This window comes from Aulostomus chinensis, chromosome 15, assembly GCF_037954235.1.
Source record: "Aulostomus chinensis isolate RoL2024-O1b breed Wild chromosome 15, RoL_Achi_v1.0, whole genome shotgun sequence".
NCBI lineage: Eukaryota > Metazoa > Chordata > Actinopteri > Syngnathiformes > Aulostomidae > Aulostomus > Aulostomus chinensis.
In genome coordinates, this window is record NC_141334.1 from 2,940,822 (window position 1) to 2,954,054 (window position 13,233).

The 13,233-nt window shown below is 47.4% G+C and overlaps 1 protein-coding gene across 2 annotated transcripts in view; it reads left to right on the plus strand.

Annotated features, from left to right (window-relative positions):
* dbn1 (drebrin 1) overlaps window positions 1-13,233 on the plus strand; it is an 87,416-nt gene that overhangs the window by 72,318 nt on the left and 1,865 nt on the right. For both annotated transcript variants that reach the window (XM_086227302.1, XM_086227301.1), the window contains exons 6-14: window positions 1,416-1,490; window positions 3,095-3,238; window positions 3,734-3,811; window positions 4,938-5,089; window positions 5,302-5,359; window positions 5,706-5,762; window positions 6,109-6,223; window positions 8,425-8,553; window positions 12,971-13,093. In XM_086227302.1, the coding sequence (XP_086083428.1) occupies window positions 1,416-1,490; window positions 3,095-3,238; window positions 3,734-3,811; window positions 4,938-5,089; window positions 5,302-5,359; window positions 5,706-5,762; window positions 6,109-6,223; window positions 8,425-8,553; window positions 12,971-13,093 (931 nt within the window). The remainder of the gene's footprint in view (window positions 1-1,415; window positions 1,491-3,094; window positions 3,239-3,733; window positions 3,812-4,937; window positions 5,090-5,301; window positions 5,360-5,705; window positions 5,763-6,108; window positions 6,224-8,424; window positions 8,554-12,970; window positions 13,094-13,233) is intronic.

The window sequence follows — 13,233 nt, forward strand, 5'->3', positions numbered from 1 at the left end:
CACCAGCGCCTCAGACCAGAGCTGGTTCTGTTCATGATCAGGTGACAAACGCCCTGCAGTGGTCGTAACTACAGGAAACCAGTTAACCCGCCTGCAGCTCCACCTGGACCCGCTTCTATCTGGAACTGCTGTGAGAGGTTTGGAGCAGCGTCAGCCTGAGCTCAGACTCTCCATGTCCCCTCTACTTCCATCGTAACTGCAACCTTCGGTCTCCTAAAGGTTAAAGTTAACCACTGCTGCAGTTGCGGAGTTCTCAGGATTCAGAAGGGCTTCCTTTTAGTCCTGCACGTACCTGGAAGTTACGCCTGTACGTGACAAAAGTATCCAAAATAACTCTTCAGCATTCCTCACCGACATTAGTCAAGATGCGAATGTTCACACACTTACACACGTGACACTCGTACCCTCGTAACTAGTAAACTTTATTAGTGTCTTTGTCAGCAATGTGGCCTCACAGCAAGAAGGTTCTGGGTTCGAGCCCCGGCTCCCTCCCACAGTCCAAAGACATCAAGAGGGGACCAGGTTAATCCAGACTCTAAATTGACCGTAGGCGTGGCTGGGAGAGCCAATGGTTGTCTGTCTCTATGTGTTGGCCGTGCCATGGACTGGTGACCCGTCCAGGGTGTGCCCCGCCTCTCGTCTGAAGGCTGCTGGGATAGGCTCCAACCCCCGCGACCCTTAACAGGAATAAGGAGTAGAAAATGGATGAATGGATGATCGTGTTTTTGTCGTTCAGCTTAGAAATAGACAGAACGTGGACGGTTCCGAGCCGAAAACCACAGTCTTCCCTCGTCTTTTCTCTAAACATATGTTTCACCCTGCATGCTAGTAGTACATTGACACATTTTCTTTGATCAACACATTTTCAACATGAGAAAGACATCGGTGTTTCTGTGAGACTGCGAGCAGATGCAGACCAATCAGTCACACGGAAACGTTAACAGCCAAGTGAGCAGCAGACCAGAGGAAAGGTGGCCAAATGTACGACATCCTCCTCCAGACGCTGAGAAACAAATGATGTCTCGATGTTCTTTTTTTTTTTTCCAGTCTTGGCGAGACACACACACACACACACACACGCACACACACACACACGCTCCTGCATTAATGAGGAGTAAATTGCTATGAGTTTTAAGAGAGAAGGTCTGGTTCCCCTCCTCTTTCTCTGTAATTGCTGTGTATTACATTTACATTGTGTTGGGTTGAATGAGCTGTGATTACTGAATAACATCCAGCCTGAACGTGACCACGGCCCAACAAAAAGCTCTAAATGAGACATGAGCCGGGGACCCTGCCCCCACCCACCCGATCACTCCGAGCAAAGTCAATTAGCAAAGACACATCAGTCAGATGGTTCCTTTGTGGGATCGTTAATCCCTCGCACTTCTTAACAACTTCCTCCGTGTCTCTCTCAGGTCGGGGAGGACGTGCCAGATGCCAGGAAGTGTGCCTGCGCCAGTCACGTGGCCACCATCGCAGACTTCTTCCAGGTCAGTTTTACTCTCTGTGAACGAGAAGCCAAACAGCAAGAAGTCTACAAGTGAGACTCTGGGTGGCCTCGGAACGTCGGCTCGTTTCAAATCTGAGAGTGGAAGAACCTCGGAACGAGATCCCTTCGCCACTGGCACTGATTTTTTTTTTTTTTTGCTACGTTCCAGGATCTTGGTTCTAACATTTGATCCCGTCATAAATCTCTCGTTCCAGCCTGACTGAGAGACATTAGAGTGGTGCTTGACGAGAGCGAGGTTAATTTTGACCAGTGCGGCTTTCACAACGATAAATCTTGAACTCTTGAACTGCTGTACAATTTGAACCCCCCCCCCTTTTTTTTGTATATGTGCCCTGATTCGTTTGGGTTTTGTTTTTGTTTTTTCTTTGAGTATCCTGAAAGCTCTATTATTTCTAACTGACTGGTACTATGTGAGTACTTGGTACTGGCTGATATCTAAATACAGGTATTAGCATCAGGATCCAGAGGAAAAAACTGGTGTCTGAACGTCTCTCGTCACAAAGCACCTTCACCTCAATATTATTTCACAGTGGCCCACCAACATTTGTACGGAAAGCGAGTGAAATGATCCCTGTCTGGTTTCATAATCTGCTTCCATTTTGTAAATTACATCACGCTGAGCAGGTTTGAATATTCATCTATTTTTCGATGTAGTCTCTCTCTCTCTCTCTCTCGCTGGAGAGCGAAGCTCCCGCACATTAAACCTGTAGGAGGATCAAAGTGTGTGTTACAGTGCATGACTAATACCATCTCTTTTTAAAGTAATCTCACCGTGCTGAGAGCGCCCGGAGTGTGTGTGTGTGTGTGTGTGTGTGTGTGTTACACCTGGCTGAGTGTGTATTTTTGGACGCGTGGAGCAGATAAAAAGATTGAGATTAAAGTGGAAGTGATGTTTCATTTCTGTGTATTTTTAGATGGTTGTACTGTACCGTTGTGCAGGTGGGAGCCTCAGACCATCCTCGTGAGGACTTTTTGTCACAGTTTCAGGACCAGTTCAAAGGTTAAGACTCAGTTTTAAGGTTCAAGGTCAGGTGTATTGTTGTGTAAGAGGCTAGAGTGGTGCGATGTCCTCATAAAGATAGCTGGACAAACGTCAGTGCTGGAGTGTCAACGTGGGAAGTGGCAGTTTTCTCCCACACAACCTCAAACTCATCATTCCAACGAGGCTTTCATCACCCTTTTTTGGAGAGCACACACACGCACACACACACATACACACACACGCGCACACACACACGCACGCACACAGGAAATGTTCCTTCAGTCCATGAAAACTAACATGGAGGTTGTAGCACCGGGGATCAGCTCAGGTGAAAGATTGTCCAGGTGTCTTATTTTTTCTCCCTCCCGCATCACTTCCTTGTGACCCCAGGAAGCAGGAAGAGCCGGCCACGTATGTTTAGCCCGAGGCTAATGGAGACTGACAGCTAACAACAATAAAACTGTCCAAAAGCAATGCTCATTTAAAAAGCACTAATCAGAGTGTTTGTGAATTACTGAACGTATGGCTGCATAAAGAAGATGTGGATTCTCTCTCTCTCTCTCTCTCTCTCTCTCTCTCTCTCTCTCTCTCTCTCTCTCTAGGGGGTGGAGGTCATCATCAATGCCAGCAGTCTGGACGACATCGATGCTTCAGCAATCGGGCAGCGGCTGACTAATGGGACGGCAGCGGTGGCCAGTCCGGTCCTCAGCCGCCTGAGAACTCGAGACGAGGAGCACGGAGACGTGGTACGATCGCGCGTAGAGGGCGCACGTGTTCACGCTACACAGTCAGATAGGATTTTAGTGAGTGTTTACACAAAGTGTGAGTGGTTCTGGTGTAAGTGACGCCCTCCGAGGATGCGGAGACACATGTGAGGACGGCTGTACTGATAACCTCTGACCTCAGAATCAGACCTGCTTAAGGTTTTGAGCGTGGCTTACATCACCAGCTGCCGTTGACTCTCATATTTCAGGCTGGTTAAGTCGACTGGTAGACAGCTGGATTACAGCGGAATGTGTGTGCATTAAGGTGCTGAGAAGTCGGTCGCATCTCAGAGAGCCTTCGAACAGGCGGTGTGAGAGAGGCCGGCTCCGTGGTGGTGGGCGGTTGTGAAGGCAGCTCGCTCGGCTTAGACACTAGCAGCAGCAGTACATCTGGTCTGTGGCTTATTGACTCACGATCACAAACAGTTAAAACACACCTCTCACCTTGTCTTTTCCCCCCTTTGTCTCCCGCTGCAGGGCACAGTGTACGAGAAGACCAATGCAGAGGTGGAGATGAAGAAAATCAATCGAGAGGAATTTTGGGAGCAGGCCAAGGTAGGTTCAGCAGAAACGGAGGGAAGAAGGCAGATAGAGACGGAGGGAAGGACAGAAGGAGGAGAGGACAGCTTTCTTGAACTCTTTAGAAATCCTCCTCGACAAATATAGAATCTTTAATATGCAAATATTTGTCATTTCAAAGGTTTAACTGTGGGACACCAGATGTCTCCTACGTTACTAAAGCGTCTATTTTTACACTGTGTTCAGAATCGCCTACTAATGTACTCAAACACGCGCCACATCCTGCCTACTCAACAAATAATTGCCGTGCTATTACTGGCGGCCCGCTCACGCTCGAGGACGCGGCCACATGTATTTTGCAGCGACCGAAGGCGGAATCGTCGGCGCTCTTCTTCCTGCCTTCTAAACAAAAGCAGATTATTGTAATATTTGTTTGGAAAGGTTGAGGCGGGAACCAGAAGTGTGTTGGTTCCACTGGTATCCTGAGAGAGTTGAGCTCTCGAGCAGTTAAAAGTTTGGATAAACTCACCACATCGTGGTGATCTGAGTACAGAGAGTTTTACTGTTTCTATACGTGGTTTTGGCATCTGTCAGGACTGATAAAACTCTGAATGTATTTTTGGGATGTTAGATGAGTAATGTCGCTTGTTAGCCTGTTAGCGTGAAGCTAGCGGATGAAGGGATCTGGCCGTGAACAGGCGGGATCGAGATGCATGTTCTGAATATTCTGTATATATGTGCAAACGGAACAAACTCCATTTGTCATATTCAGTATTTGTAGTGTGCAGTACCCTGTGGGTTGGATGGTTTTGACTGAAATGTGAATTGAAACATGGCTGTCGGTACATGTCTGAGGTTCTGAATGGGAATGTGCTCTCATGTTGATTTTACCCGGTTAAATAAAAGTCTCATTATTGAGAAACTGAGGCTCGAAGACTGAACTGAGTAAACAACTATTTTTAACATGCTGGATTAGTTTTGAGTCCTCGAGTTACTGTGGGAAGATTCTAACTAAACAGTCGAGCACAGCACACGAGCTCATCAGACAAGTAACTGGCAATCATTTGTATTCATAATCATCTCTTCTTTTTGTAAAAAAAACGGAACGTATTTGGGCTCTGGGTGGTTAGTCAGACAAATCCCAACATCTCTGCGTTTCCAGCGCGAGGAGGAGTTGAGGAAGGAGGAGGAGAGGAGGAAGGCAGCGGAGGAGCGGCAGCGTTTCGAGGAGGAGCGAATGGAGCTGGAGAGGAAAGAGCAGGAGAACCGAGAGAGGAGGTACCGCGAGCGGGAGAGGCAGATCGAAGAGCACAGGTGAGCAACGGGCGCACAAGTGAGGCGAAAAAGTGAGAAAAATGGCAGAAGATGACTTAGTTGTAAAGTTGAAAAAGAAACTTAAATCCTTGCAGGTCTCCTGTGTGTAAAGTGTTGCTCATTTTATGTGTGCGCCTCTTTGTGTGTGTGTGTGTGTGTGTGTGTGTGTGTGTGTGTGTGTGTGTGTGTGTGTGTGTGTGTGTGTGTTACAGGAAGAAGCTCCAGGAGGAGGAAGAGGCCAAAGAGAGGTTGCAGAACCAGGCTACCATAGTAGGTGTCTCAGTAATTAGGGCTGTCCTCGCGAGCTAATAGCGCTCCAGCTATATTTGTGCAGGGGCGGATCTGGCAGGATTGCAGCTGTCAGCCCGGTGTGTGTCTGCCACCTCAGCTGCCATCCCAGTTTTGACAGCGAAATTGAAAAAAAAAACACAACGGAAAGGTGTTTCGATAATGACAAACGCACTTTCCTCCTTTCTCGCTGGCAGCTACGGGACCTCGTTCCCTTCCTCAGTATGAGCGACTGGTTTCCTTGATTCCTGTTCAATCTCAAATTACAGCTTTGTAGCCTCATTTGTTTTGTCTTTAGCATCTTAATCTGTCTTCTTCTGCTCCCCAGGCAGCAGAGCAGAGTGCCGAGGACCTCAACCTGGACAAGAAGGAGTCTGAAGTGGAGGTGAAATAACCTGAAAAATATTCCCAAAGTGTGGGCCAGGGCCACAGAGTGGCCGCGGAATTATTCCCAAGACACAAATCAACTATTCATTTTTTAGTCAAGTTGTAATTAAGTTTGAAAAAGAAGGAAATAAACTGATTTTACAATTCAATCAAACCAGGAGTGACGCCACCCTCTGACCTACAAAAAGATGTCACATGCTTCACATGCTGGGTGTTCCAGTGTGTCACGTTCCAAAGCAAAACAATCATTTATTGCTCACAAATACGACTGACAAGGTCTGTTTTTGTGTGTGTGTGTGTGTGTGTGTGTGTGTGTGTGTGTGTGTGTGTGTGTGTGTTGCCAGGAAGCGAAGGCCATCATCGCTCAGCGGTCAGGAAACCCTCGAGAGTTCTTCAAGCAGAAGGAGAGAGCCATGACCATCAGCGTCGACACCTCGCCCGTCTCCATCCACAGGACTGGTAAACCCTCCCACACTCTCCTCCTTGTCCTCTGTAAAGCTGCTGAAACCCTTAAAAACAAACAAACAAAAAAAACACCAACTTTTTGGCTCATTGTCTGGCAGAAGTACACCAACCTGCCTCCACTACCGTTCCGTGCGCTCAGGGCCGGCCCTGGCACACGAGGTAAAACCATTCCCTCGATGTGGAGTCAAAGTTCGATACGAGTCAGAAGAATCGCGTTGTAAACACACGCTGGTCATTGGAGGTCACAAGGCCAATCCCACCTTCCGCCCGGGGGCTTTCCGCCGTGGGTGCCCCGCCCCTTTGTCTATATGCAGAGATAAACCCAGTAGGACCGCCCCTCTATTTACAGGGGAGTAGTACTTCGCCAAGAAGTTCATTCCAGGTTATGAAGTTGGGGTGTGAGCTCAGTCAGAGAGGAGGCGCCACGCCCAACACGCTGTCCTCCTCCGCTGCTGCTCCAGAACCAGACCTGAACCATTCCCCCCATGCATTTATTGCAGAACTCTGGAAAAAAAACCCAGATTCCTAATCTTTCCCTCGTCTGTGTCAGTACCTGGTGTGTGCCTGTACGGAGGCTTCTGTTGTTATCTGATTTAAATCTACTTCTTTACAATATTCTATGTTGTTTGTTTGCTTTAAACTGAAGTTCGTCATCCCAGAGGGCAAGATGTCATTGCTAACTTATAAAACATCCATTTTCCACGTTTAGTTTCACTTTGATTCCGCCTCTTAAAATTCTCTTCTTGCGCAGTGAAACCCTGAGCGGTCGGCTCCTGACACCTGTTGTGCATCTCTTGGTTTCTTTCTGTAAGACTGAACTGAGGCTTAAAAAAAAAAGTCCTGAAGTGCATAAAAGTCTTTCATGAATGCGGCCCGATGGAACCACAACATCAGCAGAAGGTCATTGTGTTGAAGCAGCTGAACCCTTGAAGTGTTTGCCTGTCAGGAACTAACAAATAGATGTCTTGAGCTCACAAAGGATTTTTTTATTCCCTCCTGCTTGACTTCTTTGTGACCCCAGAGTGCAGAAAGAGCCAGCTACCCGTGCTTAGCCTGAAGCTAATGACGCCCCATAGCCACCAAATAGAAACCCCAACAAAACTGCAAAAACGACGGTTCATGAACCGCCGAGTGTCTCGTTTCTTGACATTTTTGGGGCCGTTGTATTGTGATTAGCTGTCAGTCTCGTTAGCGTCGAGCTAAACGTACGTGGCTGGATCTCTATGCACTCTGAGGTCACAAAGCAGTTCAACGGGAGGGGAAAAAACATCTTTGTGAAATCAAGTCGCATATTTTTCAGTACTTAAATAGCAAAGTACACTTTCTGGGTGAAGTATGGCCTTGAGTGGATGTCCAGCTGGCTGCCAGTGGAGACTTCATCTTAAGCTCTTGTCAGTACAGGAATGAAATATGGAGGTTCGAGGCCTCCGCCTGACGCAGACCGTGGCAGGGAAATGTTGTTTCAAGATTCCCTTCCCTGATAGTGTCACACCAAAACTGTGTCAGACACAGACGACGATCCAAGTGGAGTATTTTTATGTCCTAACATGTCTGGAAGAGTTCATCGCGCTTCAGAGGCTCTGAACACCGACGAGAAATTAGGATTTTTTTTTTAGGGTTGTTATTCAGAAGCTTGGTTTGCTGCTTCAAAGGAAGCGAGACAGAAGACACCTGAGGATAGAAAAGCAACAAAGCCTTTCATTTCTGCCTAACTGCATGCTGTCTACAGTCGGTGTTCTCAAGCTACGCTAACCACTTCTCCCTCTTCTCTTTCGTTCTTCTTTCTCTCTCTCTCATTTCTTTTCCCATCCTTTCTTTCTGCCACCTCCACTCTTATTCAACCCCGTATATTTGTGTTAACACGCTCATCCTTTCTGAACTCAACTCTTTCTTATTAACTCACTCCTTCACTCTGGTAACTTGTGGCACCTTGCCACGTGTCTCTTTCGTCTTCATGGGTTTCCACAATATTCCCACAATCCTCTCTGCTCCCTCTGGGGCTATATTTCTCTTATCTGGACTCTGACCTGTCCTGTCTTCCCTCTATTCTCCCTCCCTCTCTTGTTTTGTCTTGTCCTGCTGTCTCGTCCATCGTCCCTACATCTCTCTATCTGGGTGCGTCGCTTCGTGTCTTTGTCATCTGTGTGTATCTTTACGTTTGGGTGTGTGTGGCTGTGCGTCACCCCGACCACCAGGCCGCTTGGACAGCCCATTCTTGAGGCAGCAGCACAGTCCCAGCAACCCCTGTTCGACTCCCCCACCCCGGGGTGTGTCGCCCCTCCGCACCCCGCCACACGCACGGACGCAGCCCGCCGCTGCAGCCGGTAGGTACAGACCATAACCGATAAGCAGCAGAAGAGGAAAGTCAGAAGGACACCAGCAGTTTGCTCTAACATGACAAACATGAATCCTGGAGTAGGGAGGAAGTATCAGATGTTTTGGGTGCGTTGGAAGCGGAAGGTCAAAGCCCTGTTGCCTGTATGGACCAAATACCGAGTGTATTTGTATGAATTCATACGAGTTGATGCTGTATCAAACTTCCCAAATCTTTCTGGTTCCAAACTCCATTCAGAAAACAAGCATTTTAAGAGTTGTCGCTTGTTGTCATGTGTACAGACCTGAACAAGTACATTGTTCAAATTTTCATCGTGATGTTGTTATTCCCGCTTTTTTTTCCTTTTCGTTTTTTCTTTTCTTTTTTTTTTTTGTGAATCAGTTTATTGCTGTTAAATCACAGCGCAGCGTAGACGCAGCGGTCATCCAGATGCGCGGCGGTTAAAAACGGCACGTTTAGCTTCTCACACCAGCTAGCGTCAGCTGTTCGGCAACAAAAAAGAAAATGAATCACGATGTGAATTTTTTTTTTTTTTTAATGGAATGCCTTCTGGATGCAGTCTCTGTAGAAAGTCCGATCGACAGTCCCGAGGCCTCTGGTCTCTCGCGGGCGCCTCTCAGACGGCTGCTCGTTCCGAATGCGCCCAGTGACATTCATGTATTCATAAATGCGTGTGGATCCACTGCAGTCTCTCTAGAACTCTCTGGAAAAAGGCCGTAGAGCCCCTGGGACATTTGTTTTTACTACAGAAGCATCGTGTCTCAGTCAGTTTCACTCCAGCTTCACTCACTCACTCATTCACTCACTCACTTTGATACTTTTATGCACCAAACCTTAAAAAGAAAAATGTCTGCACCTCCTGCTGTATTCACCCTGTCACCCCCCCCCAGCCCCTGCGTCCCTAAAGCTGTACAACAACTTTTATCTGCCCTCATTTCTACATTTCACCATTTAAAATAACCAATTGTCATATTTGAAGTGATTTATGTAACAAGATAAATATGTACTTCATATGTATGTCAATAAAACCCATATGTGTGTATAGACAGTCTCACGCTGGGTGATTTGCCTTTATTAACATGAACACACACTCTATTTTGGTACAGTCCCTCTCACTCCATCCTGCTGGCAGAAATACACCTGACCACCAAATCCGCCGATAAAATAGTCCCCAACAAATGCGCTGTTTCACTCATTTTTTGTAACCGTTTCCTCCTCTTTTAAATTACTGAGGCTTTTCTAGAAATAAGAACTATACATTTGATGTCTGATGATGTCACGGGATTAAAAAAAAAACACATAAAAACATCCACAATTTTTGATGGGTTTTTTTTTTTTTCGTCAGCGCTCACGCTAGCCTGAGCGCCTGCACTCCCTCCACCACGAGCATCCCAGCTCACCGCTCTTCTCCGTGGAACCGTTTGTGTGCTCGATGTTGCGTCTGTCCTTTGACGTTCCATGTCGTCCAGTCAGCCGCTCATCAGAAGCTGTCCTTTTTTTTTTTTTTTAAATTTGTGAATGTTCCTCTTTCGCTCTGTCGTTCTGTGGTTTTAAAATTTTTAAAAAGGCATTTTAATTCTCTCAGGAGGTAAACAGATCAGTTTAACTGCAGGATCTCACCGTTTTCTGTCACTTCCCTCTTCCCATCTTCAAAACTCATGCTTCTGATCCCTGGACCGCGTCCCCTCCCTGCACACACACTCAAACACACACCGCTGCTCCTTATCCTGACCGACTGACCAACCTGTGAGTCTTTCTGTGAGAATGTGTACCTGTGACATCGCTGCCACCCCGTCAAGCCTGTCTGACTGCTCAATGACTCCTCTTTGCCTCTGGACGTTTGCAGCTGATCATTCATTGTGGTTTTCGATGTTTTAGCCCATTAACTACATGGATCCAGTGGTTTTGACCAGTGGAAGAGCACACTTTCAGTTTCTCACTTAAAAGAAAGTCACATAGTGGTGAAAAAGGCAATGATTTGAGAACCTTTGGTGGCGTGTTGGAGTCCCTGTCGACGACACTGTTGAGTACACTGCGTTTGCCAGCACTCACCAAATAATTTGTTTTGGTCGTTTCCAGCTTTTAAACTCTTTCTGTGCCACTCCCTCAACGCACCAACCAAGAGGAGTTTTCCAGTCATTCAAAACTAGTAAAAACATCAGGGTTCGATCAGCCAAATTTAACAGAGATTCATAAGAGTGTGAATGTAGTTGATGGGCAAAAATCCAGCAGACGACCTGCAGTGTAGTTTTATTGCATGTGAGTCGTGGCTGTGACGGCAGACATGATGTTGGGCGGACGAGGAGCCAGTTCCCTCCGACAGCTGACAAAAACCGCGCCAGTCTCGTGTGAAATGCAGAGTTTACCTGGCAGCAAAGAGCTGAATCAGCATCGCGTGAGCTCGCTTGGTGAGATAAAAGAGAGTTGTTGTTGTTGTTTTTTTTAAAACTTTTTTATAAAAGATCTACCTCTGCAGTGGAAGGGAAAATTTATTCAAAATGAAATCAAACCGTCTCAAAAATGAGCCCCTTTATGGAACTGAGATGCAATTTTTGGAGCGATGAAGAGAAATTGGACAAATCTGCTTGCCGTGATCACCCTACCAGCGGCGGTCGGCGCTTTTATTCTGGAGGGAGAGTGACGTTACACATTAATCTCAGTAATGAGTCAGACACTTCGTCTTGGGATGAAACTCCCTCCTGACCTCCTCTGGGTGCACTTGACCCCCGGGAGGTTTTTTCTCTTGTGAATTGGACAATCCACCCACGCAGGGCCCTGCTGAGCTGGACGGGATTTGTCATTTTTAGAGGGTCAGACGTCTCGTTTGCGGTCAGAGTTTCTCTTCATGTGCTGGGTTCTGAACAGGACATGGCTGCGACAAGCATGAGCGCCTGATAGAACTGCGCCATTTGCATTGTGGAAGTGACCCCGTGTTGATGTTTGTGATGATGACTTCACTTCCTGGATGTGGTGTGTGAATTACAGCTCACCCTCAACCCCGGGGGGGTGTAATAACTGGGGATGTCCCGATCGAGTGTTTGACACGGTTGATTTAAATCAGCGACACCTGAAGCAGCAGCTTCATCCCAATAATCAGCACAGACCGACGATGTGCTGGACGTATCTGCTGGAGATCGGGACATCCCCTCCAACCATGAATGTTGATCTCTGATCTGTGTGTCACGACTGGTGGAGTCCAGTGAGTGGGTCCAGGTCTGGGGTGCTGGAATACGCCCCTGCTCTTGTAAGCCTCCATCATGTGCATCAAACCTTCAGAAAATCAGCAACTTTATTAATTCTGCCAACAAGTAAGTGTTGGTGCTCTTCACACACGTATGATCTCACCAGGGAAGCCCTGCTTTCGTGTGTGATGGAGTGTTTTATCTTGGAAGGAAGCAGGAATCGTATTCAGTATCATTTCTCGTACTTTTCCCCTGAAGCTGCAACTTCTTTGTGAAATGTCAGAACAGGTTCCAACCGGGCCGACGCGGCGCCGACCTTTGGGGAGAAAGCGCAACAATGCTGCATACAGTGCGTAGAAGATAACTTCTTCTACCCCTCATCTTAAAGATGAGGTGCATTTTGAACAGCTTGCATTTATTCATTAATGCAACCGGGGGGCTGCCGACAGGTTCCTCCCAAGCTCAGTGAGCAGCCTCAGCGATTAGTTCAAGAATTTGAGTTTCTCCTTGTTGACGTAGTTTGAAACTAGGAACTGACTCGGAACGGGTGGAGTTCATGTATGTGATGAAGTCCCCTGACGACTCTGACATCACGCTGGAGTCGACCACCAAAACCGAACACACAGGATGGTTTACTCTCCTAAGTGACGTCTGGTCCAGTTTGTGGACCCCTGTTCTAGAACCGACCGGCCCGTCGGCCTCCGTGTAGGTGAAGAAACATCCTGGTTCATGCACAGAAGGTCTCACTAATCTAGTGAACATCCAAGTGTTTTATCACGTGTACTAAATTCAGATACTACATAGTTGCAGTACTAGGTGGGTTATGTGAGAAGGGGGCGGGTCCAGAGGTCCAGAAGTCTGGAACCAGTCTGGTGATGGCTGTTTTCTGACTGTGTGACTGCAGATGTGATGTGATTTCTGTGGTTCTGTGTCGTGTTGAATGTGTTGAAGCAACACAGGAAGTGAAAAACCCCGACAGCTTCACGGTGCTTCTTTTCAAGCACCGCTGGAATCCCTCGGAGGTTCTAATCGTTAGCATGCTAGTTCCAGGAACTGTAGCGTACTAGGACGCGACAAAAAGACAAGCCGCTGTCAGGCAGCAGCCTGCGTTGGTTCAACACATCTGGTTCAGTGTACATGTTGTTGATGTCGGAGGAATTTGGCATGGACCTTTGCACCGTACCTTTTCCGATCTCTTGTTGTTGTGCCATTCTGCCCCTGTAGGGGACAATGACGAAGCGAGCACAGAGCGCAACATGGCGGCGGTGTCGCCCATTCCTAAAATAGTCACCACACCCATCAAAGAGGACTTCAACAGGGAGGAGGAGGACTGCAGAAACAAGTGGGGTAAGAGTGAAAACCACCAGAGCAAACACACCTGTCCCCCTACTGTTGCCCCACTCGTCACTCGTCGATGTGGCGCCTCCTGCTGGGACGTTGAGTGGGTTCTCTCCATCCGCAGCAACAATAAATGAGTGTTTCTTCCC